Source organism: Aotus nancymaae, unplaced genomic scaffold, assembly GCF_030222135.1.
Source record: "Aotus nancymaae isolate 86718 unplaced genomic scaffold, 86718_ANA_hifiasm-v0.15.2.pri h1tg000014l, whole genome shotgun sequence".
NCBI lineage: Eukaryota > Metazoa > Chordata > Mammalia > Primates > Aotidae > Aotus > Aotus nancymaae.
The window spans coordinates 55,517,154-55,544,945 of NW_026988425.1; the positions used below are offsets into that span (position 1 = coordinate 55,517,154).

Sequence of the window (27,792 nt, forward strand, 5' to 3'; positions counted from 1 at the left end):
GATTTGTTTAAAAATAAATAATTGCTAGGCCAAGTAAGGGACCACTAAAAAGTATACACTTCATTGAATTGCCACATTGCCACATTTTTCCTAGAGTGGGTTGATAAGCCTTCTGATAGGATAGCTACTGGTGGGGATTTTTTAAAAATCACTTCCTGGTGGTGAATTTATGATTATACTTCACTGTACTATGAATGCTTGATCTACATAATCAAGATTAGTATTGTTGTTACTAAATATTTACAGGACTCCAAATGAGTAAGTCGTATATAAAGCAAATACTACCCTTACCCTCATAAACGAATAAAATGATTTATGAAGGTAAAGCTTGTGGCAGGGATAACCCCACACTCAATGGAGAAATAAATAAATGAACATAGAGAAGAGGAACCCTAGGAACATTTGCCATAGTCATTTTGGGAACACTTGAGTAGTCAAGTATATTTCTTAGGACTATCTGTAATTTTACTTCATTAAATTGAGGTTTATTTATTTAAGGATAATGTGGTTCCAAGAAGTCTGTTTCCAGGGTCTATAGTTTGAAGCTCCTTTTACCTTAAAAATATGTCCTGACCCCTGAAGACTGACCATCTGGCTAGCATGGTTGTTGTCATTGTGATCAATAAAGACGGCTTTGATTTATGAGCAGTTTATTCTGCGTGCAACTGCACAGAAGAGGCAATGGTTCATATTTTGGCTCCTGTTCAGCTGGGGGAACTTGAGCTTCCTTAGTCCTTTCAGAAAGCCTGGCTAGGAAGCTGGCATTATGGCAGGAATGTTTTAGTTAGATTCAGGAAGTCAGGGTACCAATGTCAGAGTAATTTAGATGGACAGAATTTTAATTTTTTTTTAAATTCAAATTGTGCTTTAAATTATTCTGTTTAAGTATATTATTTAAAAGTTAAATGTTGTGTAAAAGTTTCTAAATTTGGAGGGCTTTTTATGAATAACTTGTGGCTTTTGAAAACAGATGCATAAAACACTTCAAAATCTGAAGACATTTTTACTTGGAGTACCAAGTTAACATTGGTCTGGCTGCAAGGGAGGCGAGAGTATTCATGATTATTTGAGGCAGCTCAAATGGATTTCTCTTTTTGATCTTTCCCAACATTGACAAACTTCTTTTTTTTGTGGAGGGAAAGCACTTTACCCCAGAATGGCAATAAAGATAGAGGAAAGGTTCTTTCCTTTAAATGGAGAAGGCAGATTTCTCATTAGACTTCATAAATTAGTTAAGCTTGCTTTACCCTGTTGATTCTGAATGGTGTTACTGCTTTCTGCATTGGTTTTTAGAAATTGCTATTTTCTAGATTCATTCAAGAAAGGTGAATGTAACCTTTTAAGTTTGGAATTTATGGAGATGAAAAAAGTTTTAACACCCAATAAATTGTTTATTTGGCAGGATGTGTTACATGTAAAAGGTGAACCTCTTCCCTTACCCTTTTAATAGTTAAAAATATATATGTAATACATATATTAAAGAATGTTTAAATATGTATGCGTTATAAAGCAAAACAATACAAGAACACTTAGTACCCACTACGCAACCTTAACAATGTAAGATTACTGGTACTCTTGGAGCCCTTTGTGTGCCCCTCTCAGATACCTTTACTTCATTTCCCATTCCCCACCCACTGCAGAAATTATCCTGAGCCTTGGGTCAATCATTTTCTTGCCTTTTTAAAGAAAATAATTTCCCATTGAGTGTCCTATTCCTTTATATACTGTAACTTTGTTGCTTTTTTCCCCTAATTTTTCCCCTTTAATATACTACATTCTGAGATTAATCAAAAGCTTGTATTTATAGTTCATTCCTATTCATAGCTTTATAATATTCTACTATATGAATATATTACAGATTATTGAATCTCCTGCTGGTGGATGTTTGGGTTACCAGCTTTTTATTACAAAGATGCCATGGACATTATTTTGCATGTCTCTTGGTGCATGTTTGCAAGTATTTCTCCAGGGTCCTCCTGCCTATTCTCCTGTAATGAAAAAATCCTTTTAATTATTATATTAAAATATTAGGAATGTATCTTAAGTGACCCTGCAGATGTTTGTGGCTTAGATATTTGTGACCTTTTTGCTACAACTAAGTAACCATATCAGATTGTCTCTTTTTTTAAACTTTTTATTTTGAAATAATTTCAGATTTATAGAAAAGTTGCAAAGTAGTACAGAGAGTTGCCTTATACTGTTTACCCAACCTCCCCTAATGTTAATATTTTACATTGCCATTACGTTGGTGCTTTCATCAAAACTAAGAAATAACATTGGTATGATACTATTAAGGAAACTACAGACTTAATTCAGATTTTGCCAGCGTTTTCACTAATACCCTTTTTTCTCTTAGAGGATTTAGTCCAGTATACCATACTGTATTTACTCATCATGTTTCCTTAGTTTTCTCTAGTTTGCAATAACTTATCTGTCTTTCCTTGTCTTTTATGACCTTGACACTTTTGAAGAGCATTGGTTAGATGCTTTGTAGAATGACCCTTAAGTTGATTTGTCTGATGCTTTTCTTACGATTAGATTGAGATTGTACACTTTTTTGCAAGAATACTACAGAAGTGATGGCATGTACTTCTCATTGGATTGTAGCAGGGAAGTACATGATAGCAACATGATGTATTATTGGTTATGTAAACTTTGATCACTGGTTCATTTAAGATGATATCTGCCAAGTTTCTTCACTTTAAATTTACTATTTTTGTTTTTACATGCTTTTGTCTTTTTCCTTTTTTTTAGCTTATTGTTTTTAATCGACATAAAGTTGTATGTATTTTACCATGTACAACATGGTATTTTTAAGTATATGTACATTGTGGAATGACTAAATCTAGCTACTTAACATATTTATCACTTTTGTGTTTTGTGGTCAGAACACTTTACACCCACTCTTTCTCTTTTTTTTTTTTTCTACAGGCTCTTACTCTGTCACCTAGGCTGGGTTATAGTGGTGTGATCTTGGCTTACTGCAGCCTTGACCTCCTGGACTCAAGTGATCCTCCACCTCAACATCCCAAGTAGCTGGGACTAAAGGCATGTGCCACCATGCCTAGCTAAGTTTTGTATTTTTTTTGTAGAGATGGTGTTTTGCCATGTTGTCCAGGCTGGTCTCAAACTCCCGGGCTCAAGCATCCCACTTGCCTTGACCTTCCAAAGTGCTGGGATTACAGGTGTAAGCCACCACACCCAGCCACTTTTACACTCTCAGTATTTTTCAAAAATAAGCATGCTTTTTTTTTTTTTAAAAGAAGGGAGTCGCTGCTGAAGTCCAGTTTACACTCTGGGAGGAGAGATTAAACTCCACCTACAGGAGGACAAGTATCACATAATTTGTATATATATGCTAAAATCACCACAGGTATTAATACATATTTTGGGGGAAGGTATTTTGGGTCTATGCAAATATTCTGTTTTTCTTTAAAGCTTCACCCACTAATTTTATCATTCATCAGTGAATCTTCTCATTCATCAGCAATTATTACTATGGTGTTCTAATGATGATTTTTATTTCCCTAATTCCTTCTACAATTATTAATTGAAATTCTTCTGTAAGGAAGATGTATCCCTTTCCCTATTTATTTTTATTTATTCAATATTTTATATCAGTATGGCCTCATAAATACTTATTCTTTGAATTATAATCTAATAGTGTCATTCTTGATTTTGTTGCTCAAATACAGCCTGATCTTTGGTGGCTCTTTCAGATTGGGAGAGTTCTCTACCTGTTTTTTTTGTTTTGTTTTGTTTTTGGAGATGAGTCCTCACTCTTGCCTAGGCTGGAATTCAGTGGCACGATTATGGCTTACTGCAGCCTCAATCTCCTAGGCTCAAGCAATCCTCCTGCCTCACCCTCCTGAGTAGCTGGGACCACAGGCATATGCCATCACACCCAACTAATTTTTAAATTTTTTGTAGAGATGGAGTCTCCTTATGTTTCTTAGGCTGGTCTCAAACTCCAGGGCACAAGTGATCTTCCTGCCTCGACCTTCCAAATGCTTGGATTACAAGTATAAGCCACCATGCCCATCCCTAAGTTTCTTTCACTTTTTGTTTTGTTTTGTTTTTTTTGAGATGAAGTCTTGCTCTGTTGCCCAAGCCAGAGTGCAATGGCACGATCTCAGCTCACTGCAACCACTGCCTTCCAGGTTCAAGTGATTCTCCTGTCTCAGCCTCCTGAGTAGTTGGGACTATAGGCATGCATCATCATGCCCAGCTAATTTTTTTGTATTTTTACTAGAGATGGGATTACACCATGTTGGTCAGGCTGGTCTCAACTCCTGACCTTAAATGATCCACCTACCTTAGCCTCCCAAAGTGCTGGGATTACGGGCGTGAGCCACTGCGTCCAGCCAAGCTTTTTTAAAGCACCTCCTGGTACTATCACGTTCTCCAGGTTCATCTCGTATATTCTTTTTTTTTTTTTTGAGACGGAGTTTCGCTCTTGTTACCCAGGCTGGAGTGCAATGGCGCAATCTCGGCTCACCGCAACCTCTGCCTCCTGGGTTCAGGCAATTCTCCTGCCTCAGCCTCCTGAGTAGCTGGGATTACAGGCACGCGCCACCATGCCCAGCTAATTTTTTTGTATTAGTAAAGATGGTGTTTCACCACGTTGACCAGGATGGTCTCGATCTCTTGACCTCATGATCCACCCGCCTCGGCCTCCCAAAGTGCTGGGATTACAGGTGTGAGCCACCGTGCCTGGCCCATCTTGTATATTCTTGGTCCCAGTCCTAGAATCAGGCATTCCTTCAAGGAGCTTTGGTTCCTTTTCTTGGGGAGTAGTATTTAGAAATCAAGATAGATCTGGATATGTCTTTTTTTTTTTTAAATAGGTATTTGTCTTGTAGGAAAAAAAATAGCTTTCGTGTGTTAGATTTAAATAGTTTATCCTCAAAGTCATTTTATTTTTGAGAGAAAAGTCATTTGTAAAAAACTTAGTTTTCTTCCTTGTTAATATTAGCAGTAGTAATTAAAGATGTTACCACATCATATATTTCTAGTAATGAGAAGTAATTTTAGAATTTTTTTTTTTAAGTTCACCGCACTTTTGTGGAAACTTGAAAAAGTCTATTCATTTTCTCTAATGATTATTTTCTATCTGGGGTACAGTTGAGAACAATGAAACAAGGACAAAGGAAGGGCCTGTGAAGCTGCCAAGCAAAATTCACCAATATCCCCGCACTGAAGCATAAGCCTTAACTCAGAAGAATATCTCGGACCTGTAATCAGACCTCATTTACTCTTACTCATACAAAACTCTAAAAACAATGGTTATCCCATCATTCTCAGCAAACTGACACAAGAACAGAAAATCAAACACCGCATGTTCTCACTCATCGGTGGGTGTTGAACAATGAGAACACATGGACACAGGGAGGGGAGCATCACACACTGGGGTCTGTTGGGGGAAATAGGGGAGGGACAGTGGGGGGTGGGGGGTGGGGAGTTGCGGAAAGATAGCATGAGGGGAAATGCCAGATATAGGTGATGGGGAGGAAGGCAGCAAATCACACTGCTATATGTGTACCTATGCAACAATCTTGCATGTTCTTCACATGTACCCCAAAACCTAAAATGCAATAAAAACAAAAAAACAATGGTTATCCAGTTTCCAAACTCCTAGAAGATTTAAATCAGCATTTTAGAAGAACCAGAGGGATACATCTATTAAGTAAGATGTTAGCAATGAGAAGGGGCACCTGACTTCTAAGGGGAGAGAGAGAGCAGACCGAGTGGCCAGCAGGACAGTGCAGATATCTCTAGCTAAAGGACTGGTGGACCTGGTGCAGTAAATTTGTTCATAATGATAACTTTGTGTCATTAAGCAAGTGCTAAGTTAGATATTTTTCCCCTGATACTATTTAGGAAGCTAGGGAAGTGTTAATACATTTTCAAAAGACTTTCATCACCTGGTAAAATGAAAATGCTAGTTTCAAGAATAAACCTTCTCTCAGTTATTTAGACTGAACCTTTTATTCTTTAGAATTATTGAGAGCTGAAATTTTGCCTGTTTAGTACTACTGTCTGTAAAATCACGATCTTGAAAATCGGATTCTCATTTAATCTGATTATGCCAGCATGGTCTTCCCTTAAGGTATCAATCTTTCGTTTCTGATCTTCTCCCTTAAAATTATATTATTAGTAGGGCTGTGATTGTTACTAGGAGAGTTCAGTTTTGCAGAAAGATTTTATATATTGGAGGCCTTCTCAAAAAGAATATGAATATAATTTTCATATATTTATTTAGAAAAAAACAGAAACAAAATTGTTTTAGGAGAATCATCAAAGAGAATTAAGTGGGATTTCTTAGTTTTTAAGAAAATATTTTAAGGCTAATACTTCTGTAGTCTGGCTAGAATTTTTACTTTCCTGGTTAACAAAATGCTGAATTTTGATATGTAATAAAAATATGTAAATGTAGACCCGTCTTCCTAATAGATCTGCAGAACTGCCCCCAAAGGAAATAAAAAGAAAACAAAAACCTTATTCTTAGAGTAACTACAGATGTCTCCAGCTAGTCTGTAAGTGGTCCAGGCAGAGTTTGCAGTTGCTGGGGAATACAGCTGCCAAAAGAAATGATTCTCTTAGCCTTTCAAAGGAATTTCTCCTGCTGTGCCTATGTATATAAAGGTAACTTTGATAGCAGAGTGAAGGATAAGGGAAAGAGGCAAAGTACAAATGTGTTCAGTAGAGGCTGAAAGTGTGGGAAGAATTTGAAAGAATAAATGTTAGGAGAGAGAAATGAAAGAGAATCAGTTAGACCTGGAAGATGCAGCTGTAGCTGTCATTTATTATGTCTTTTCTTCTATCATATTTTACAATACTAACATTTACAGGTTTCTGAAGCCGGAAAATAAATTTCTGTTGAAGATTAAACCTTTTCCAATTCCTAACTATCTGTCTACCTTAGAGAAAAGAAGCAAGTTCATTTTAACCTCAAGTAGCAGGGTTCGTACTGTGCCAAAGAAATTAGTCTGAATTATGAAACATTTGATGAGCTAATGTGTTTGATTTATACATTTATGGCCATTTTTCTTTTCCTCAAAAATTCTGGAGCCTGAAACTAGCCATATAGTTCAGTTCTCAGGCAGTTTTCATTTTATTCTGTTTTTGTTTTTATTATGGAATTTTCCTTGACTACATAACCAATATATTTATATTTTAGGCAATTAAAGTAGCTTTTGTAAATATAACAATTGTGACTGACTAAATAAGTGGCCTCATATCTTTTTTTTTTTTTTTTGAGATGGATTTGTGCAGGCTGGAGTGCAGTGGTGTGATTTCAGCTCACTGCAACCTTTGCCTCCTGGGTTCAAGCAATTCTGCCTCAGCCTCCCAAGTAGCTAGGGTTACAGGCACCTGCTACCACTCCCAGCTAATTTTTTTTATTTTTAGTAGAGACCGGATTTCACCATGTTGATCAAGCTGGTCTTGGACTTCTGACCTCAGGTGATCCACCCTCCTCGGCCTCCCAAAGTTCTGGGACTACAGGTGTGAGCCACTGCACCTGGCCCCATATATCTTTTGACGAGTATCTGATAATACTGAAGTACTATGTTTTTATCTGCATTTAATATGTATGTTATTTTAGTTTTATGATGAAATAGGGCAATAATCAGTCATTGAATTATATACATTACGCCAGTATTTCTCAAATTTCCCCTTCTTTAATTCCCTTAAAAACCTCTCCTAGAATTATTTTTGTTTTATCATTTGATGTCCCATATTATGTGAACTATATTTAGTCTCTTATTCTCAAGAATGGATAATAGTATAGTCTCTTTGAGCTTGGATACATATATTTGCCCCTGAGTATGTAGATGCTTGGATAAGTATTCCAGTTACCTCTCAATGACTTGAAATATACAAAATATACATTTTTAAATACAATAAAATTCTTTAAAAAGCATCCTCAAAAGTCTTTATTATAAACCAAAGGAAAAAATAACTTGAGTCAAAAGTCTAGGTTTCCACCATGCATTTTGATTACAAGTATATATATTTTGGCTGCTTTTGACTTACTTAGAATCTAAATATTTTAGAGTTTGAGGATGTGTGGGGAGATCTACAAGGATGCCCTTAACCGAAATAAATGAGTAGATAACAGAGATCCTAAACTTTGAAATACTCTACATAATTTTGTGCATATTTAGAAGGGAACATCTGTTTCTCTTTTTCAGATTCTCTAGTGATCTATGCTCCCTCCCAACCTTCTGAAAGAGACAGTTGATATAGTCCATCAGCCTTCTTTTGCAGGTATAAAAATGAGGCCAGGCTGGGTGCGGTGGCTCCCGCCTGTAATCCCAGCACTTTGGGAGGCTGAGGCAGGCGAATCACTTGAGGTCAGGAATTAGAGACCAGCCTGGCCAACATGTTTCCATGTCACTACTAAAGAGTAGAGACTCCATCTCTACTAAAACTACAAAAATTAGCAGGGTGTGGTGGTGGGCACTTGTAATCCCAGCTACTCGGGAGGCTGAGGCAGGAGAACCGCTTGAACCCTTGAGGTGGAGGCTGCAGTGACCTGAGATCATGCCACTACACTCCAGCCTGGGCAACAGTGTGAGACTCCCTCTAAAAAACAAACAAACAAACAAAACAAAACAAAAAAACAAAGACTGGAGGTTAAACATCTAATTAGTAGCAGAGCTGGGATTAAAACTCAAGTATCTTTACCAGGTCAGTTCTCATTCCATTTATACTACCATTCCTCAGACACATATTTTGATTCTGAAGACAAAATCACTGTATACATAATTGCTACTTAATTAGCACTCTTTCACATTTGAAACCATTTGGGTTTACATTTCTTGTTAAAAAAGAACAGAAGTCAAAAATTTGGCACAGTGATTCATAGTTATCTGTTGTAAAGTTTATTTTAAATCTTAAAGTTTAGCAACGTAAGATCATCATTTTTCATAAATAGCTTTATTTAACAGTTATTTGATATTGAAAGGAAAATTATAGTTAGATCCCTGGACCACTAGCTGATTTTTTCTGATTTTTTTTCTATAATGTTGTTACCAATATCCAACAAACATGCACTTTTGGGCTAGTAAAATGGAATATATCTGTTCCTTTATATTATAGATGCTTTGATTTCAGAAGAAGTAAGTAAAAATACATTTCTACTTGTATATACTAATATAGTGTATAGTATTAGTGGTGTTTTTGTGAGATTTTGCAAAAGTCACACTTTAATCAGGGACATTATCTTCAATAAGAGTTTAGTTCTCAGTCACAAGTCTTTCATATATGCATCCTGGGCAAGATAGATAGATCATTTGTGTTCAGACTTTGCTGTTTTGCAGCTTCTTGCAGTAGAACCATGTGGCACAGAGTATTCAGGTTTCATTTAATCTTGTATTAGATAAAACCTTTACATTTTTATTCATTTACTCAATAGGTATTTATACGTCGGGCACTGTTCTAGGTACTTCTAAGTGCCACCAGATCTTACCAGTCCTTTTTGCATACAGCCATGCATCTCTGTTGTTGTATTATAGAATAAACTCCAATGCAGTATTTTCATGTTAGACTCTGAGGTCCTCCCACAATGGGAATTTGAGCCACAAAGAGATATTTGAGCTTTGCCACTCGAGTTTCAAGGATTTGGATATAAAATATTGTAAACACTTTCTCAGCCATGTGAATAAAGAGTGTGTGGTATTCTGTTTAATCAAGTGTTAATAGATATTTCTGGTTGAGAGTATGCCTGATGAAGTTTTGACTGTAATTGTGGTGCAGATAAAAACAGCATTGGTGTATTTTCTTTTGTATTGCATTATAAGAAGATTGACTTTCAACGATGTTTAGCTTTTCCAGTAAATATCTGGTTCTTTCACAGTGGATGAGGGATATTGATGATGCAGCATCTCCAGCCTTTCAGCCATACGTGTCCAGGTAGTCGAACTCCTGGAGAGAAATCACAAAATCCTGTCAGTTGGCTGATGCTGATTGATGATTCTAAACTTAGTTGAGCCCATAGTTTTGTTTATCAGCTCTACTGCTTATACTGAATTATGTTTCTTTTTTGTATCTTACAGCAGTTATTCTAGACCTTTTATTAGTAAATAGAGTTCATCAGGAGCCCTGTTACTGTTTGAGTTCTGACAGCAGTTACCATTCTCATGTGCTTTGAATCTTCAAAAGGGTGGTGCAAATTAACCCAAACTTATAAGACCTTGGGAATCCTTCCCCCTTCTGTTAACATACATAGAACATGGCTTGGGAAGTGGGAGTCTATACTGTAATTTCTCTTCTTTCTAAAATTTACATTGTATTAGATATTGTATCTTGTTATTTATTTCCAAATCCAACTTAATCTGTCTTGTTAACTCAAATTGTTCAGTAATGCAGTGACTTCTCAGAACTGGAACCCTGTGTTATTCATGGATGCTTCCCAGGAGACTTGTATATTTCCTGTTATGAAGTAGGGGATTAAGGAAGCGGTTGTTGAGTGGTCATAATACATAATGTTCATAATATATAATGAATAGTAAGAGAAAGAATAACTCTTTTTATGTAGTCAAGACAAGACGATCCGTAGGTTTTATTCTGTGTTTTTTTTTTATGGGCTTTATGTTTCTTTATTATTTTCTATATTTTATATATTTTTGCATAGATAAACCCTACCTGCATTTCTTTACTCTTTCTTTTTACAGCTGGAAATTTTGCCAGCCATATGGAACACAAAAAAAAGATATAATGCCCTCAGAATCTCACTTTCAGTCAGATGGGTAAAAATTATGTTGGTAAAAATTAAACGCTTACTTGCTGTTGTGTTTAATTTCTAAGTTTTTAAAAAATTTCCCCCCAAATGCCAGTGACAAAAATGTGACTACAGCTATTGTATTTTTCCTTTCTCTCTCCCCTTCCCTGAGCCAAAGCCAACAGATCATTTGATATGACCATTGATTCAACTCTGTAGTAGCCAGGGGAGGTCAAAAGTCTCATACTATATAAGTGAGCATAGCAACTACCACCCCATATTTTGTCATGGTTGGCTCTCTATTACTGCTGTCTCCCTCCACAATTTTTTGGAAATAATTCAATATCTATTTCCCTTGTTTAATAAATGAGAGAAGAAGAGAGAACAAGAAATAGATATTAAATAACTTGTCAGTGAGGCTAAAATTACATAATGGTTGAAATTAGAATCAAGAGTCCCGGTCTCTCTGCATTGTCTTACTTTTGAGTTGTGTAGCCCATCTTCTTCTGTGGACTGTGGCTAAGCCATAAGGTGGCTTCAGCATCCAGTGGAAAGCTTTGGAGTGCCCTGTTGCTATAGTAGGCTGGACCAGTCAGTAAGGCAGAGCTGCATTAATGACTGTCAGTGTTTGTACTGGGGGTGTGGTTCTTACCAGGCTCGCAGAACAGGTGCTGGATCATTTATAAGTCAAATTCTTTACTCAAGAAGACTTTGAACACTTGTTCAATGTTAGTGAAAGCACTTTTTTTTCTTATAAGCAGTATACATTCATTGTAGAAATTTCAGGAAAACACCCCCCCCCCCACCAATTAAAACAAGGAAAATAAAATCTTACCTGTAATTACAGTGCTCCAAGATATGGGTGGTAATGACTTAGCCATTTTTACCTGCATTTTGAATAGATGACCTATCTCTTTGCTTATTTTTCATTACTATGTATTTAAGAAAAAATGTGCCATTTAGCCAAGGTAAAAATATATCTACCTCACTGTTCTTAAAGCATACAAATTGGGCAGAGGGCAGAAAGGGTTTTCTTCTCAGCTGGCTCTCTATAGTAAGCGAAATGACAATAAATTACAGTCCTGGCAGGAGCTAGTGTTCCTTGAGATTCTTTGAGGAGAGCAGGAGCTCTGACTTCACTTTGCTTGTCAGGTCATAAATTAGTGAAGTCAAAAAGCTGTGGTCACGTTTTCTTCCCAAAACAAGAATTGCAAGTCTCCTTACTATTGCCTCAAACTTTCAATTAGTCTTCCCCTCAGTGACAAGATAGGCTTGAGCTATAAAAAATAATTTTTTATACTTCACATGGAAGGCAAACAGTAGGGATAAAAGGGGTGTTTTATATTTTAGTAGAGAGAATCTTCAAAGGGAAGAGGGAAACATTTCTTTTACTGATTAAGACTCAAAGTTATTTTGTGGCAAAATTCAGTCTTCTAAACTCTTTTCATTTTCCTTCAAATTACATTTTTAAAATGTGCTATGTAAAATTGGAACAACAGAAAAAAATGATAGCAGTTCTATTAGTTTGGAAGTCTGGTGTATTAGACCATGGATTAGCACAACAACAAACCCTAGTCCATTATTGTGGTAGAATGCCAGCATGCTCCTGGGAGCTTGGCATTTCCAGCAGCAAGTGCACTTACACTAACAGGCAAGGGTTTTAGTGCATGTGTTGAAAATGCCAAGCTTCCCAGAGTATGTGGCATTTCTATTGCAAAAATGATGACGGCAGGCATTCCATAAAAGGAATTATGATGGTTTGTATATAGTCAATTTTGTCCTTACAGCTGCTCTGCAAAATAGGTATTATTATCCCTTTCTATACATGAAAACATCAAGGCAAAGTTACTTGCCTAAGGTCACTAAGCTGAGATAGTGATGAAGCTTAAAGGAAGACGGATCTTATTTTAGAACGTGCTATATCTCTCTCCAGTCTTACACGACCTTGTGCTATCCTGCATTCTGTTGTCTCTGACTTTCTCATATAAGGTACACTTTGCCTCAGGTGAAAAATGTGTTATGAAAATAGGTGCCTGTGTATTTTTTTCATTAATTGAATTGTTTCTAATACACAAAACTCTCAATTATGAGGAATCCCAGGGATGTTGTATAACAATCTCTTTGCAGAAGTAAATACTATTTAAAATTCTTTATATTTTAATTTAGATTTTAATGAAGATTTTACTGAAAAGATGGTATAGCTTTAAGTATTAATAACTTCGTTATTTTTACTTTTTTTTTTTATAGTGGCTATGCTAATTTACATTCTTTTTTTTTGGGATGGAGTCTCATTCTGTTGCCCAGGCTGGAGTGGAATGGTGCAATCTCAGCTTACTGCAACCTCTGCCTTCCAGGTTCAAGTGATTCTCTTGCCTCAGCCTCTCAAGTAGTTAGGATTACAGGTGCCCACCACCATGCCTGGCTAGTTTTTGTATTTTTAGTAGAGAGAGGGTTTCACCATGTTTGTCAGACTGGTCTCGAACTCCTGACCTCAGGTGATCTGCCCACCTCAGCCTCCCAAAGTGCTAGGACTACAGGCGTGAGCCCCCGCACCTGGCTGTTATTTTTACTTTTATTTTGTAATGCTCAGATAAGTTTCTGTTAGAGTGGGAACATTTAGGTTACGTAAGATATTTTTAATATCACAAGTTAATACATTCTTCACTGTTCCATTTACTATGTTTGCTCAAATATATCTTGGTTAGAAAGGACTTGTTGAGTCTGTAATTTTAATCCTGTCAGTGGTTCTCAAACTTTGGTCCCTGAATACCAGCAGTATCAGCATTACCTGGGTTGAACCAGAAACCCTGGACGTGTGGGGCCCAGCAGTCTTTATCATATGCACATTCCAGTGTAAGAATCACCAATCTATATGTTCCACATGCTAAGAGTTTGTATTCTTTCCTCTTAACAAATTCTCCTGGAGTACCACCTCCAAGATAGTCCTCTGTGATGGGGATGCCACAGACCTCTGCTATCTCTGAGCTTCCAGCTTAACTTGAAGTACAGAGAGGAGTGGATTCTTAAAAATAGTCTTTCGTTAAGTTAAAGTATCCTGGGCTTGGGGCCAAAGCATTTAGTTATTTGTAACTTTTACAACGCAGGGTGGGCATTGCTTGGAAGAACCCCATGAGTTCTTTCATTTGATATACTTTCAAGGGCCTGGCCTATTCTAAGAACTATGCTGGATCCTTGGGCTAGAGAGATGAAAGCGCTCTGCCTCCAAGCTTCCTAACTAGCAGAGTTTACTCAAGTGTCTGGATCTGTTAGTTTGCCTCTTCCTCATCTTTTTTTATTTTTTGGATACAGGGTTTTACTCTCCTTGCCCAGGCTGGAATGCAGTCATACAATCTGGGCTCACTGCAGCCTCTGCCTCTCAGGTTCAAGCAATTCTCCTACCTCAGTCTCCTGAGTAGCTGGGATTACAGGTGTGCACTACCACGCCCAGCTTTTTTTTGTTTGTTTGTTTGTATTTTTAGTAGAGACGGGGTTTTTCGTTGTTGGCCAGGCTGGTCTCAAACTCTTGACCTTAAGTGATCCGCCCACCTCAGCCTCCCAAAGTGTTGGGATTACAGGCGTGAGCCACCACACCTGGCCTCTCTCATCTTTTAAAATCATTTATGTGTTGGAGTAGAAAGATTTTATTTGCATAAGTTTATCATTTGAATCGTAGAAACCTTCTGTTCCTTTCGGTTCTATTTAATCCAGTGTGTTCTACTACTGCCTCTCCTAGAAAACATCAGTTTCTTCACCTGTAAAAAGGGGAACATGATGCCTGATTTGCAGGATGGTTGTGAGAATTAAGTGGGTTAGGGCGTGGGTGTAGGGCAAGGCATTAGGAATGGTTAGTGCCAAAAGGTGAGGGCTCATGTTGAGGTGAGGGATCAGGCAAGAGCTCCAGAGTGTGAGTGGAGGAATTTGACTGCCAAGGCCTACATTCTCCACTCCCAGGTCTGAGCATACTTTCCCTCTTGCTCTTGGCCCTGGTAAACAGAATTAGTCTCCTGTTTCCTCTTCATCACCACTCCTAAAGCAAACAGCTAAGCATTTCCAAAGGTTGTTTTGCTGTGTGCAGCAATGGGAAATAAATAGGTAAAAGGATCTTCTGCTTCCTCCTCATTTACACCTGGTCCTCGGGAGGCAAGACAGAGTATGCAGAGATGCTAAGAGTTGGCACTTGGGCACGAAGGGGCTACAGTAAACTTCATCTGCACTTCAGAAGTTTGGGACCCAGGTGAGAGGCCAGAGTGAGCCTTGAGAGGAAGGAGAAGTGAACTGAGGTGGGGGCAGTGTGGGGTCTGCAGGCAACAAGGGATCCTAGAGAGGAAGGGCTACAGGGCTGTCCCCATCTTTAAGAATGGTGGAAGGCCAGAGCTGCTTTCCTTGTGTTAGAAAAGGTAGGCATCAGAGAAAGCAGCTTACGTTTAAAACATTGGGGCAAATAATTCACATTCCTAAGCATTTTGTAGAGTTACGATTGTGAAAATAATTCAAATTCCACCTATTTTTTTTTTAAATCACAACTCCCTCCCCAACTGCTCACCCAGAATCTGAGGCTGGATGACGATTGTTTCCTTAAATATGCAAGTTGAAATATATAAATACATCTTGAAAAATAGTTGATAGTAATTTGGTGGTAGTGGTAGGGAACCCTTATTTGCTTCAGGATTTGGTATGACAGAGTGATACGACTTTAAAAAAAAAATTTAACACTTCCCCTTAAACTACTGCTACTTCTAAGAGGTGCCCATTGCAGATATCCAAATTAGTGGGTGTCTTATTTTCAAAAATAATTTAAAATAATGATCTAATGCCACTCATATCTAACACAGGTATTCTGATCACATGGATTCTTGTAAGAAAATGGTGTAAGAATCTACATTAACGAGAAAACAAGCAATACTGAGCAGAACGCTGCTGGGAACTCTTAGTTGGGCCCATCCAATGCATGCTCCGTAAATTTTTATGTTGTTTGTATGGTATGCTGTGGTTTACAGTCTGGCCTTTGCATTAATTTGCCATTGTTTTTCTCTCAAATATTAATGAAGTGTAGGAGTGATTCAGTTGCAATTAGGCATTTTAAGGTGGTCTTAAAATAAAGCTTTTCCTTTAAAAAATATTTCCTCTGAAAGATGGAAACCACTTCATTAGTGATTGCCAGCAAAATCTCCTAATGTCTTCCTATAAGCTGTTAAAGCTTAGCATTAGAAATTAGTGCTAGAGGATTTAATTAGGCAGCTCACAGGATGCAGTCCCTTTAATTTAGGATTTCCTTTTGAGAAAATTGTGGAGTTGAAAAGGAATATGATATTTTATGCAAGTTTCCATCTTGGGCCCTTATGTTGTTTGTACTGCTGATCTGGAAATTGTACATGATTTACATTAAAACTTTTTGTTTTTAATATTGATTACTGTACCGTGGGGTGTTAGATTATGTGCAGTAGTTCTCAGGGTCAGGAAAGGTAAGAGAGTTTTTTGGGGGAGCAATGATTAACTCATCTGTTTTACCAAGGTTACATAATGAAGTATTAGTTACTATACATTTAGCTAATGCAGTGACTGTAGTTAACCAATGAATACATTGCCATGGGAGCGTTAACACTTTTGCGTTTTTAGACTTGGCTTTAGAAAAATTACCAAAAAACCCTTCACAACCTTTGCCACCCTTTCTGCCATTACATTACATTGCCTTGGTTTCTGCCTTTAATTTCCCTGAGGGTTCTTTCTATTTAGGAAAAGGGTGAAAGATGTATTTGTGTAAGTAGTACACCAGTACTTCTGTTACATTCTTTTTCAACAAAGAATATGTTACTTGGGTGCCTTGTGCACAGGGCGCATATTTTGTTGGAAAGAATGTGCCATGAAAGCAGTAGTTTTTAGTGTGCATGTTTATTTCACGTCTGCCAGTTTATTTTAGCTTAGATATTTCCTAATGTTTTGAGTTTGTCACAGTCTTGCAGTTAACGTGAGTCCATATACATACATGCACAAAATGGCCAACTTTTAGAAATTATTTGTGTATTTTTAAATACTTGTTTTTTTTTCAGTCTGATATCATGGGTCTCCTTGTTCCCTTTAATATGCAACTAAAATGTAACCTAAGATATAAAAAATAAGTTTTAAGAAAAGCTTAATTTCTTTAGCTTAATTTGGAATGTCAGTGAAGAATTAAACATTTGCTTTCCAGAAACCTTAATCTTTGTTAATGTAAAATTAACATAGATGATTTGAATATGTGTTCATATGTGAGAACTTCGCCCCTTCAGTGTTTCTCTACTGAGTCTTTTTGACCTACTATAAGATCCAAGTGCAAATAATGCCACATCAATATGATTTAGAGAAGAGGAGTTCTTTTTTCCACATCTTAGCAGTGCATTATAAGAGCAGTTCTTCAACTTTCTGGTATCACTCTTAGTAATGGAAGTGCCTATAGTACTTTTGCTTATGAGAATTATATCTAGTGATATTTACTATGTTTGAAATTAAAAAGGAAAAAACAAAAATATATATCAAATAACGGTAATAAATCCACAACATTAAAAATAACTGCAGTTCTCAAAACAAAAAGTATTTTAGTGAACAGGGTGACATTGTTTTATATTTTTGCAAATCTCTTTAATGTCTGTCTTAATAGAAGAGAGCTGGACTTTGCTGTGTGTATCTCTCTGTTCAGTTTGTAATGACATCACACCTAATGTGACACTGGAAAACTAAACATACATTCATGAAGAAGATTTTAAAGGGTTAATAATGTCTAGATATAAGTATTTTTTAAAATGTTGATCTCGTGAACCCTCTCAAAGAGACTTAGGGACCTCTTGGGGAGGGGGTTCCCAGGACCATATTTTGAGAATCATTGCATTATAACATTTTAGAATCCTGTATGGTTACTAAAAAAGATTCTCCCTAATACTTCCTAGTTTCTCTCTGTATGAAAGTAACACTCTTTTACAAAATTAACTATTTGTGAGTTGGCAGAACTTAGGAAAATGGGGAAAAAGAGCTGGGTTGAGTAAAAGTGTAACTCTTTGAAATATTTTGGTTTTGCCATCAAATAGGGATGATTCTTCTAGTATTGTCTGACTCACCTAACTGAGCTATTCTCAGTGATCCCTCTTATTTTCTAAGCCACCTCCATAAGCCAGACCCCTTCTCCCCTCAAGATTCCAGTAGCTTAGAAAAAGAAAGTTTTGGGTGAAAGGGAATGTGTCCGACACCCCTCCCCTGTTTCTCCAGCTGGAAAGGGAAGGAAAGGGAAATAAAATTTAATGAGCACTTTTACTATGTGCCAGGTGCTTTACATATGTTATTTCATTTTAATTCCCCAAACAACCCTAGGAGGTATTTCTAGCCACATTTTGCACACAAATAAAGTGAGATTCAGAGAGGTTAAATATTTATTATGTCCAAGATTCATAGCATTTAAGTGGCAGAACCTGATCTAAACCAAAGTCTATTCCTAAGGACAGTACAATACTGTGCCTTGGTTTGTGCTTTGTTTTTCTTCAGTTCCTGCAGATTAAGAATATGGATTCTGACATTTTATTGGGCTCCGTGACAGCATGATGATAAAACAGTTTGACTGCCCTGTGAAGCTTTTGTGGAATTAACTGTCTTTCACAGATTGTTTTATAAAGTCAAATAAATATTTTAAGAAAAGGTTTATATCGTTTCAATTTTAGTTCCACAGTTAATTATCCGTGTTTCTCCGTAGAGTGCAGGATTGTCCCTTTTTGTATGCTCAGTTCTGTTGTATAGAACAGCTAACTATTCCAGAGAAAGATTCTGCATTTGCGGTCTTAAAACAGCTGATCATCATGGTATGTCAGAACACCAGAAAGGCAAAATCAATTCTTAGGAACAATTGTTTTGTCTTGAAACAAAACTTAAGAGGTAAGACCAGCTAGGGGATGCCCTACAGCCTTCTTGGGATTATTGAGGGAGGAACAGTATCCTTGTTCATCCTGTGGGGTCTCTGGTACGATTTAGGATCCACAGAGAATGAGTTGGTAGAATTTCAAAGAAGGTTTCTCAAATTGGAGAGGCCAAAATACACCACTATACAATCCTGAAATAGGCTTGGTGGAATTCCTGCATATTGACTGAGTATTGTGTAGTTGTATAGGGTAATATACCAGCTGCCCTTTACGTGTGTATGTAATTTTCCTGTATTTAAGATAAAACCTCTCTCCTCTAGCATGCTCGCCTAAAGGTAAGGGGCCTCCCCCCACCAAAAACAACAACAACAACAACAAATAGGGCTGAGAGTATTAAATAACTGCCACAAAGCTAGTCAAATTAGAGGTGCCACTGACCTGACGGCAAACAAGTTTCTGTGAAGTTAGCAGTATAAGAGAAGAGTCATCCTGATAGCTGATAGTCGAGAAAAATTACAAAAAGAACCTACTTTAAAAATACTGCTATCTCGGTGGCTCACGCCTGTAATCCTAGCACTTTGGGAGGCCGAGGTGGGTGGATCACGAGGTCGAGAGATCGAGACCATCCTGGTCAACATGGTGAAACCCCGTCTCTACTAAAAATACAAAAAATTAGCTGGGCATGGTGGCGCGTGCCTGTAATCCCAGCTACTCAGGAGGCTGAGGCAGGAGAATTGCCTGGACCCAGGAGGCGGAGGTTGCGGTGAGCCGAGATAGCGCCATTGCACTCCAGCCTGGGTAACAAGAGCGAAACTCCGTCTCAAAAAAAAAAAAAAAAAAAAATACTGCTATCTGCAGTTATCTGTTAGTGTTCTTCCCATTCAGTAATACCCTAAATGGTCACCTGATTAGGAAGGCAAAGTAGGATTTATGACATTTAGAAATATTTTTGTCAAAAATGGTTGAAATATTTAAAGGAGTTTGCACATTTGAAAGATAATCTAGAATTATTTCGAAAATGGACATTAATGAAACACCTTAATCTTTGATGATATCAGAGCTGTAAGACATGTGTTTGTTTATTTGTGCCTTCACATTTCTCTTGGTTTTATTTAAATTGTTTTGGAGATCACAATATTTTATAGTTTGATTTTTAAAACCAACAAGGCTAGTAAATTTTTAAGTAACAAACCTGTATAATATGTGGGATACCTTCTGTATAATTGTATGACGTCAAATTTCAACATACTTCTTTTCTGACTTGTACTGTATAACTCGTGAATAAAGTGGGTCATTTTTGCAGAAACTATTTGAGGGCTTCACCAATTTTAATAAGGCCTCTTCTTTGACAGTTAAATCAGTCTTTTGAAGCATCTATTATGTTATCTCCTTGTAGACTCTTTAAGTACTAACTAGATTAATTCTTTTGGATCCTTAATTGTCTTGGCTTTGCCTGTGATTAGAATAGTTCTCCATCTTCAAGGTGCAGGGGTGGGGAAAATGTTATCTCCAACGTCCCTTTTGCAGAGAGACAGATTGATTTGGTGGGTGAAGAGAGATGTGATAGTGTTAAGTGGGAAGAGACTGATTTTATAAATGATCAGTTTAGGATGACTATTTTCCTATTATGATAACTGGTTTCCCTGTGCAAGTACATATATTACAGGTGGAAAACAGAGTTTGCCTTGAACTAAATGTACAGAATATGCTTGGAACTTTCCAGACTCTTGTGATCCCTTGGTAATTTTTTTTGTCTTAATCTGTGCCTGTCCCATGAATTTTTAATTATTGTATGTTTATAGTACATCTGGCATATATTACAGCAAGACTGTCCTTATTCTTCATTTTTGAGATTTGCTGGGGTGTTTCCTTTTTCATGCGACTTTTTCTTCATGGGAAAATAGATATTAAAAAATTTTACAGTATTTGCTGTGTACCCTTTTTTTAATTGTGGTTTTTCAGAAAAAGTTGTTGATTAAAAGAGATAAAGGAGACTGGAATATCCATTCTGAAACAGTGATAATATTTGTGGAAGAAAACCAAAGGTCATCATATGACAGTTCTCAAAATTTCTTATTGTAAAGCAGTAAGAGTGACTTGTTTTTAGGGAATGCTCTTTTTTCATTGATTCATTTTATAAAGATTATTACGACACCTTTTTCCTTTTACTAAATGTTGCTGACTAAGGATGATTAAGGTGAAATTATATTACTCTGAAAGATTTTTTAGAAATAGCATTTCATCTAACTCTCTGGCCTAGGTGTTCTCTGCAGGGGAAGATAGTAAGCAGGATTCAGATGTCCCATGTGTAAACTCTTAACCATTGTCTGGCTGTCATACTTGAGTTTTACCTCTGCAGCTCCATGTGCACCACCCCTTACAGAGTCCCCACAGATCCTTTCCTTCAAGAATGAAGGGGAACTGGAAGAAACAGTGGCCAGCTAGATGAATTTTATTAAAGTAGCATCAATAGAGGAAGACTGGGAGGGAGCCCAGGGCTTCACTGTAGCATTTAAGTTTCTGTCAGGCACCTGAAATCCTGAGATGAGTCTGAGTCATGGAGGTTCCCAAAGGTATCTGCTTCTTACTCCCTTCAGGCTTATCCCTGGCCACTGCATATGGCTTTGAGAGAGAGAGGGTGGAACTCAGTGGATGCTCCCCGTTACCACCCATCCCAATTTCGGACAGCCTTCCTGTGCAGTGTAGGGAAAAAGAGCATGGGGGAGTTGTCCTCTGGCCAAGCTGGTCAGGACTGCCTGGTGGGCAGTGGTGGTGGAAGGCAGTTTGCAGTTGGCTGTAAGCTGTAGCTAGTGCTATCCGAGGGGGAATGGCCACTGGGGCAGGGTGAGTGCCTCATGTGTGGAGTGTTATAGGCAGCAAAACGGCTATTGGTCATGGAGCTCATAGAGCAGGGGTCCCCCAACCCTGGGCCGTGGACCAGTACTGGTGGCATTAGATTCTCACAGGAGCGCAAACCCTATTGTAAATTGTATATGCAAGCAATCTAGGTTTCCTTATGATAATCTAATGCCTGATGATCCGAGGTGGAACAATAGAACAGTTTTTGTCTTGAAACCATCCCTGACCCCTGTCCCCCATCCATGGAAAAATTATCTAATTGTCTTCCACAAAACTGGTCCCTGGTACCAAAAAGTTTGGGGACCACTGTCATAGAGGATTTCTGTGTGGGTCTGAGTTTAAGCTATAAGGCATCTTAAGGCTTTTTAACCCCTTGGTAATTTCGTACTCTGTGTGTGTGTGTGTGTGTGTGTGTGTGTGTGTGTGTGTGTGTTTGTGTGTGGTAGCCATACATCTGTATAGCTTTCCTCTGTATGTGACATGGAAGAGAATCATCATTATGAGTTACTTAGGTAGTGGTGTATATGAGATTTGGTGGGCCCTGCAATTCTATCAGCAGTTGCTGCTCATAGACATTGCTATATTAGGGTATATGTTATGCATGTTGCAGAAAGGATTATTAAATTTAAAAATTTCTCTGGTCAAAGTTTATGAAAGGGACCTCCTCAGAGTTGCAGTGTTGGTTAGTTAGAGCCAGCTAGTGGCCACCTGGAATAAAGGTAGAGAGAGTTTGTTTTTGAGAAGAAAGCTGAACTGGCTGACTCTACTTTAAAAAAGGAAAAGAAAAAAGAAAGCCGCTGATCTAGGGGATTATTATCTTGTATACCACCGATTCAGAGTAGAGTAATGATGGCCTCTTAGTGCTGTGATCTAACCACTTCCTATAGGTATGATGGTGATGTATGGCAATATATGTTTTCATATGGCTGTGTAAAATACTTCAGCATATCTGTTGAATACCATTTTTTTTTTACCTGTAAGGGAGTGGTGGTAGTTGTTGGTGGCCTGAATGTTTTTACTTGAATATAAAGGCTGTCATATTTTTTTCTTGCTGCTGTCTTGTCCCACACATTTCAAAGAATTAGAGCATTTCATAGCATCTGAATGCAGAAGCTAAACCCTCCTTTTCTTTCTTTCACCCTCAAGGTTTCCACTTGAGCGGCACAGTGACAGAACCTGCAATACAATCGGAGCCAGAAACTGTTTGCAACGTGGCCATCAGCTTTGATCGTTGCAAGATTACCTCAGTGACCTGCAGCTGTGGAAACAAGGACATATTTTATTGTGCCCATGTTGTGGCACTGTCTTTATACCGCATCCGCAAGCCAGATCAGGTCAAACTGCATCTTCCCATTTCAGAGACACTCTTTCAAATGAATAGAGACCAACTGCAAAAGTTTGTACAGTATTTGATCACAGTGCACCACACAGAAGTTTTGCCAACTGCTCAAAAATTAGCAGATGAAATTCTTTCCCAAAATTCAGAAATTAACCAAGTTCATGGTGAGTATAAACATTGACTTTTTAAATTTCCTCTCTGGATCCTTTTTCATTTACAAATTCAATTCTTCTGCATAAAAATAAATTAAATGTGAAATAGATCATCAGCATTGCCTTTAGTTAGTCAAAAGAGATTTTTACATTTGTATTCTAAAACATTTCTTTTGAAGTGTTTCATAGGTGCCAGGCCTTTTGTGCTCAGGAAAATCATACATGTTAAAGCTTGGTTCTTATACTTTTTTCCCCTATTTAGTAACATTTCATCAAGTACTAGATATTAGTTATGCAAAACACTTTTTAATTCACCCTTGTCAATACACTGACTTGTGCATATTTTGAATTTTTAAATTTTCTTTAAAAATTTATTTTCCAGTGCAGGAAAGTTTCTGATAGGGTACCTCATATTAGGAAAATAAATTATTTGTTTAGAAAAACATTACAGCTTGTTTAGAGAAAATTTAGAATATGAATATTTTGTATAAGAAAATACAGAACGCTTTCTTTTAAATCTTTTATACATTGAACATGTTTTCTTATTTATTTTGAACACATTTATCATGTGTTTATTTTATGCAGTGTAAATATGTCAACTCACAAGACACAACTTTTCAGAAATATACCTACTACTTATTTCATAGAGTACATTAATATAAGATAAATAATGCACAAGCATAGTTGCTTGTGCTTTTAAAACATTTGGACATAAGTTTTAAAATACTTAAAAAAATATATTGAAAAAGGTAATGCAGTTTTGACTAAACAGCTCTGGGACCTAATGTTGTTACATTTCTTTAGTTATATTGATTTGAGATCTAGGACTAGTCTCTCAACCTTGTTCTTTTAGGTTTTATTCAATGGATACAGCAAATAAAAATGTTTCAAAAAAGCGGTTTGAGGTCCTTTTTTGCAAACTTTAAAAATTATGTGATATAAAAATGTAAAAAAGTGCATATAATATGAATGTGCAGATTAACAAAGTCAACCACCACCCAGGCAGAGAAATAGATGGCTCTTAGCACTTGAGAGGACTCCAAGCACCCCTTTCAGTCTCAAATCCCTTTCTCTCCCCCTTGGTAACTGCTTCCTAGTTTTATAGTAATCATTTCCTTAGCAGTTTGTGTTTTGTTTTTGACATCATTAAATATTTGTTTAGTTTTATCTGTTTTTAAACTTTGTGTAAATGGAATAATACAGTATGTTTTTTTTATCATCTGACTTCTTTCACTCAGAATCATGTTAAGATTTACCCATACTGCTTCACATAACCTGTAATTTATTCATCTGGAGAAGCACTGTCTAGTAGAAATATAACATGAGCCTTTCAATAGAATATTAACCGCATGCATAGTTTTAATATTTTAATAGCCACATTTTAAGAAGTAAAAAGAAACAAGTAAAATTAATTTTAGTAGTACGTTTTGTTTAGCTCAATTTATCAAAAATATCAATCCAACACATATCATAATATTCATAAATATTATTCCAGAAAAATATTGCTATTTTACTTTTTTTCATGTTAAGTCTGAAATCTGGTTTCTGTTTCACCTCACAGCATATCTCAAAACACTAGTAGCCACACTGCAAGTGCTGAGTTAGCCACATGTGGCTAGTGGCTGCCATACTGAACAGCACAGCTCTAGAGTTTTCTGAATATGAGAATACTGTTTATTTGTCCATTTTCACTTTTGATAGGCTTAGTTTTGAAAGGAGCTGCTGTGAACATTCTTTTACAAGTCTTCTGGTGCTGCGAGGTACTTTTAATGTGGTTTCTGTGTCAGAGGAAATCCACATAGTTATATTTCTTCTAGTACTCCCCATATCAGGCTCCGCTTTACTAAAGTAGCTGTCAGAAGGTGTGTAAAGCGTTTGACTTGGTTGAGTCTACCAATATTAAATTAACAGAAGTGTAAACAAGGCTGCCACAGAAGTACCTTCAACCCTCCAAAAGCACATGTATTCAAGGACTTTTTCAAGTAGGCTTCTGCTCTGTCATATCATCTGCCTCAAATCTTGCTGCCTTGTGAAGATTCAGGCCAGCTACCAGTCATCCCAGAGATTTCTCAGGAGCCTGTTTGTGGCTTCTTAATAAATTGTTTAGTGGAAACAGAGAACATAATATACCATTTCTCCTAACTTTTATGCGTTCTCTCTTTTCCCTCCTTTGGTCTTTAGGTCGTGTACTCTGTTAAGGTCACTTTGTTCTCTGAGTTTTAGTGAAACAAAAGACCTGCATCAATAATTAGTTGCTTGATCTGCATTTGTCTTGCTTGTTTGAAGGATAGTAGCCCCTAAAGTTTCTTGCCAGAAGGATTTTTCAATCTATATCGAAAGAATGGAACTAATGAAACATTGTAAACTAAAGTTGGATGAGAGAATGTGTTCATATGACATATATCTTTCATAATTTCTAAAATAGGAAAGACTATCAAGGATAGATTGCGGGTTACCTTTAGACTCAATATGATTTCCTAATAACTTGTGTATAGGAACAGCTTCTCCAGAGCAGTGAACTTGAGCAGTTTATCCCACCAGCTTTCTCTTCACTTAATTTATCATCAGATTTGCTCCCAGCCTGGAAATGGACCAAGTACATGAGCTACCTTCCATTCTAATTTGAGAAGTGCTAAAAAAGAAGAGAGGTAGGAAGCAGGCTGTGGTGACCTTAAGTGATGAAATGGGAAATCTGCTCCCTGGAGGGTCTTATTTTAATTGTTAATGACTAGATAGGGGTGGGATTAAAAATGTTTTGCAGTTGTTTGGCAACATTATCTCACCTGCCTATAAAGATCTGTATGTAAGGCACTCTCTCTTAGAAAAATCTGTTTCTAAAGCAGTACTTTCTTGTTTGGTTTTGTGGATATACTTTTTCTTTGAGACAAATATCTTGAACATGAATATTGGTAGGATTTATTTTTTCTTTGAGAAAAAGCATCACTTTTACGTCACCTAGATAAAAGGGTTAAGATACGATTTAGAATTGATTAGTTGGCATAATACAGACAAGGTTTCGCTTATACAATCTTTTTTGGAAGAAAGGCATATTATAATTTATGAGTAAATACAAAATATGTTGATAACAGTAAGTTTTTTTCCCTTTCCCTTGTGAACTTCTTAAAATCTTAGTAGTTGCTTTTCTTATTTTGAAATATTTTATTAATTTTTTTAAAGATTTTATCCTGGGGAATTAAAGTTTTTCAGGTACACATTGTTCTTCATAGTTTCCTTGCAACTTATAATTTTAATAGTTTGTAGATGAAGAAACCAAAGAGAATGAGTTTAGTGACTTGTCCAAGGTCACAGATTCAGTGAAGATTGTTGGAATATAATTTGTCATCATAATAGTTGAGTCCTTTTTACATTTCAATATGTTTTCATAAAATTTCCCACACAGTTTTAATTAGATTATAAAATTAACCACTACATGCCAAAAGAGACTGCAAGATAGTTAATGTTAATGGCCCACCAAGGAGATTGCCAGTTGTAGTTCTGTGTTTTTAAAGCAAAATTGTTTGCTCTCGGTTTTATGTTCTAATAAAACTTTCTAGCTTCCATATTCTTAAAAAAGAAGCTAATGCCTTTGCTAAGTACTTTTCTCGAGATTTACTGATTTCCAAGTACTAACCCTACTCTTTTAGTTAATCATTGTGGTCTCTTCTGTCCTTTATTCTTCCTATTAAAGGGAGATGTATTATAGTTTGGCAAACTGTGGTATAGGGACAGAACACTGAACTTGAAATCTAGAGGCCTAGAATCCACTATTGTCTCCACTACTTATTACCTGTGTGACCTTGGATGGGGCCTATATTTTCTCATATTTAAAATGCTTGTAATCATCTCTAACAATGTTGAGATAATTTTAATGATGCAATGTATAATAATTAAAAAGATAACTTAGTTTACCTCGTGTTGGAGTATCCACAAGTACTCATAGTTAAGAAGAGAGACGCCAGTAAAGGGATGGATAATACTATAGGTGGAGGTCAGATTACTTTCTCCTGACTTTCTGGCACATATTTCCTCCTCTTTTATTTTCTCTGTTAGGGCTTTTCTTTCACTAATCTTTCTATTGGCTAGCCTGTACTGGCCAAACTACCGCAAAGAGGAACAGTCTGAGGGGAAACTGTGGCCTTGACCCCAACCTAGAATAGAGGAAAAGAGGAAAGGATCATTTCAATGACCCTTTCACTCCCAGGGCCTGGACTAATCCTGGAAGTAGCCTACACTCATCCCTCACTTCCCTGTCATGTGCTCAGAGATGCCATCTCAGCTCCGCAAATGTAGAAGGCGTTTATTCACACGTCGGATGAGTGTTTACATAGGACATCTAAGATCTCTTCCAGCTCTGTGTCTTTGCTGATGGTTTATCTGCAGAGGCATAGGAGGAACCTAGGCTCCGTACTACAAAGGCATACCGTCTGTAGCTTCACCTAGGAGTGCATTCATGTGTTGTTCTTCCATTTCAATTTATTTGAGCATGGTTCTTACACAACCAAGACCAAGAATGCCATTCATGTCTGCCTGTCCTGCTTAACCTTACCTCTGAATGCCTTGGGGTCCTGGCTACCTTGTATATCAGTCTATTCAGACTCTTCCAGATAATAGTAAATAAGCAAGCAAATCTGTTTAGCAGTCCCATCTTCATTGTGTAGCTCTTCATTTTCATTTGATTGTGAACTTTATGAGTCTGAAACTGTGGCCTCTGTATCTTGATAGCTTCTCTAAGCACAATACTTAAGATGTAATAAGCACTCATATTTGTTAAGCAAAAAGTATGACTCCTTTTTCATTCTGTTTTGTTCTTAGTAGGAAGGTTGGGTATTTATTTTTTAA

General features: G+C 37.1%; 1 protein-coding gene across 2 annotated transcripts in view; it reads left to right on the forward strand.

Moving 5' to 3' along the window:
- The window catches only part of ZSWIM6 (zinc finger SWIM-type containing 6), a 217,752-nt gene that overhangs the window by 116,389 nt on the left and 73,571 nt on the right, over positions 1–27,792 (forward strand). The window contains exons 1-2 of one of the 2 annotated variants that reach the window (XM_064376012.1): positions 4,816–5,354; positions 22,609–22,965. In XM_064376012.1, the coding sequence (XP_064232082.1) occupies positions 5,339–5,354; positions 22,609–22,965 (373 nt within the window). In that variant the 5' untranslated portion in view covers positions 4,816–5,338. Of the gene's footprint in view, positions 1–4,815; positions 5,355–22,608; positions 22,966–27,792 lie in introns of those variants that run through there. The other variant, XM_064376011.1, reaches the window with a different exon arrangement.